Source organism: Primulina huaijiensis, chromosome 1 (assembly GCF_012295235.1).
Source record: "Primulina huaijiensis isolate GDHJ02 chromosome 1, ASM1229523v2, whole genome shotgun sequence".
NCBI classification, from domain to species: domain Eukaryota; kingdom Viridiplantae; phylum Streptophyta; class Magnoliopsida; order Lamiales; family Gesneriaceae; genus Primulina; species Primulina huaijiensis.
The window spans coordinates 6,524,790-6,528,120 of NC_133306.1; the positions used below are offsets into that span (position 1 = coordinate 6,524,790).

General features: G+C 41.2%; 1 protein-coding gene across 1 annotated transcript; it reads right to left on the reverse strand.

Annotated features, from left to right (window-relative positions):
* Window positions 1-250: 250 nt before the first annotated feature.
* On the reverse strand, window positions 251-3,113 carry LOC140980490 (protein CLMP1-like). The gene has a single exon (XM_073446334.1). It carries the CDS (start codon window positions 2,776-2,778, stop codon window positions 472-474), a length of 2,307 nt encoding a protein of 768 aa, XP_073302435.1. The 5' UTR covers window positions 2,779-3,113; the 3' UTR covers window positions 251-471.
* Between the last annotated feature and the right edge of the window lie 218 nt (window positions 3,114-3,331).

Here is a 3,331-nt window from a genome sequence, read left to right on the forward strand (position 1 = left end):
TTTCTTCTTTTAATCCTTTTCACGTAAATAAAACTTCTCGAGATTGACTTCATCACTTATGTTGTACTCAACATCAAAATGTACTCTGAACTCCCAGGTCAGCCGTGATTCAGCAAAGCATTTCCTATCTACCAAGCTATACATACAGCCAATGATGTAATTTTTCAGATAACCAGAAATTAAAATGCATAAGTTGGACCAAGACATTAAGCCATTTGTTGTCACACACGCAAAAACAGACAAAAGAACATGAAATGATATTGCCAGTTTATTACCCTCTTAAATCAAGATGAAACATTTTCAGTTTCACGGACAAAATGAACCAAGTCAAAAATAAATGGTAAAACCATTTGAAAATTTCAGGAGTCATGTTGCAGGCCAAGACGACACAAGGAGGTGACAGAAAAACTTCTGATCAGACCCAAAATATGGGCACATAACTCTTTCCCCCAACACAAGACAAGATGATAGTTACGGAATGCTGTTAATTGCTGAAGAACCAGGCACTTCTGCAGCAGCTTCTTTAGAACAGTGATTTTTCACAACGGTCGAAATGTCAGCTTCAGAAGCTCCGGCAAGTTTGAACCTCTCCACTGCAACATCGAGATTTTTCTCCCAACCAGACAAGCCCAATTTACATTCTATTTGAGACCTCTCAAAAAGCATGTTACCCCAGAATAGATGAATCTGAGATCTCATCACTGAAGCTTGCTCTGCTGCATCTTCAGGAGAAATTTCCTCTCGGCCCCCTATGCCTGAGGTATCGCCTTCTGCAGCACTACCCTGTTTCTTCTTTCTTTTCAAAAGTTCATCCTTCTTGCTCACAGTAGGATCTTTAGATTCTTTAGCTCTCTGTTCCTCCAGCTTCTCCCACATCTCAGTTGCAGCCTTCATTTTTTCTTCTGCGCTATCAAAAAGGCTAATAGTTTCAGTCGGATCCCACTTGGTCAGGTCATCTTTCTTTGCTAGTACAAACGACCAATGAAGTTTGGCCATTTCAAATTGCTGCTGCCCCAGAGCCAACAACCCTTCGTAAAAATCTGGTTTGATCAATAGAGCCTCCTCGTATTTCTCTCTGGCAAGAGAATATTTCTCTCTTACCCAATCATATGCAGTTTGAAGCTGTGTAGCCATTATCTCTTTACCAGATGAATCATCTATTGGCATTTTTTTCCTTGCTGCACACATATGAACATTTCCCCAGTTAAAGAAGGCAAGAGCGGCCACCTCCTGAAACTTCACGGCTGCCTTGTCAAAAAGACTTTGAGCCTCTTCGCTAGTCACAGTTTCCTCAAGTGCTTCAGAACATTGTTCCATACCAAGCTCATGCAGATCAACATGAGCATCAGGGTCAATCCCGACATGGGTCCGAAAGAGCTGCGCAAACTCGAATAACCAATCATCTATCTCCATCTCCTTATAATCGGGGTCTTCTAGTCCTCCAGATTTTTCTTTTTGAGAAAATTTTTCTTGTTTATCAATCTCAGCATCCATAAATTTTCCCACAGGATCAGCCAGTGAGATTTGTGACATATCATCATCTACCTTATCCGCTTCCTTCTTAAGAGGCTTCTCTTCATCTTCTTCTAGTAGAGGTGGCTCTTGCTCAGGACCCACTTCAACAATATGCAACCTCAACAGACCAACAGATTCTCCTTTATCAGCATCAATCTCTTTCAGACTAAGGTCATCGACACATGACTCAGCCATTTTAAGTTCTGAGGTACATGTTATAGTTACTAAGTCACCATCATTGTCCTTGTATTTTACCAGGACGGCTTTTGACATAGGGAAACGATTGCCAACCACATTTCTCAATTCTTTAAAACTACAATTCACTGGCATTTGTGCAAGTCTTATGTCATGATCATAGACAAGTTTCAACGGTCTCCATCGGCTTGTAGAGTGTGCAGATTGCTGAAAAAGTGGAAGCGAATTTGGTTGACAAAGCAACTGTTCCTTCTGGTTATCCTTACTACCATCAGTATTGGATCTTGAAGAACCATTTGACGGCTTCAAGACAACTTTTGGAAACTGGATTTTGGTCTCTCCCTCTTTTTCAATTGACGGGATAGGATAAAGCTTTTCCGACTTGTTATCATATGGTAGAGCTGATATTGCAGCTGAATGAGACGGCTTCTTGAATAAAGGTCTAGCTGGCAAACAAGGACCAAGGCCAGAAACTGGGGCCCCACGAACCGCAGAGGCACCCAAGGCAGCTGGCGATGGGCGGCTTTGGAGGTCCTGCTGGGCTTCTGTGCGAGGTCCGGACACCATCCTCAATCTTTCAGCGATCTCCAAAGCATCATGATTATTGGTGTCCACAACTAACAGTTCACGCACATCCAGCATGGCCATTTCATACTTCCCTATCGCTTCAAATGCGCGAGCTCTCCTTAAAAGAGCTCGGACATACCGAGGCTGTACCTGAAGAGCCAAAGTACACTCTGATATCACAGCATCATAGTCAATAGGTTTCATTTGCATCATACACGCAGCTCGGTTGCTGTGAAAGACTGCTCGATCAGGACTTGTTTTAGGGGTAAGTTCAAGGGCATTTTCATATTGTTGAAGGGCACCTAAATAGTCTTTAGCCTGAAACCTCCTATTGCCCTCTTCCTTTAGCTCATGGGCTCTTTTTAAGTAAGCTGATGAATCTAAATTAACACCACCATTAGCAACGGAAGCAGGGGAAGAGTTATCACCTCCAGAAACCTGGTACTGGCTCTGGGCTTGGTTACCAGTGATCTTCTTTTTACTATGCCTAGACTTCCCCATATACTTATTTTAAATCCTTACAAGACTCGAACTTTACGGTGTAAATATTCAAATTTTCGATAAATAAGCTTTATCGTCGATGCTTTCGAGTATCGATTAACACCCTTTTCTAAAAATAATAGATAACATAATATGAAAAAAAGTAAACGAGGGAAAGAAAGGAACACTGACAGGTACAAATCTCACGCCTTTATTGAACTGATTGATTGCTTTTCGGATTTGAATGTCGAAATCCAGAAGCAGAATAGAAGAAGATCGAAACTGTTTTTTGTATTAGATTGAATGAACTCAGTCTTGTGTGTGAAAAAGATGGGTCTAGTCCAGGTAACAGAGATGGAGTTCGAAACCCTAACTTGAAAATGGAATTGATGCCCCACGTGCGAGTTTTATTTGTTCTTGGTGATTGGGCCCGAATAGTTTGGGCTAACCATTTTACTTGGGCCCAAAATACATTAACAAATTTTCCATGCCACATTACTATTTTAGAAAATAAGCTCTTAAATTCTCATAATCTCGTATCTTAGCAAAACTTAATTATGACCTAACTCCATTG

Excerpts from the sequence above, each read along its gene's own strand:
- LOC140980490 (XM_073446334.1), bottom strand. The coding sequence starts at position 2,778 with ATGGGGAAGTCTAGGCATAGTAAAAAGAAGATCACTGGTAACCAAGCC.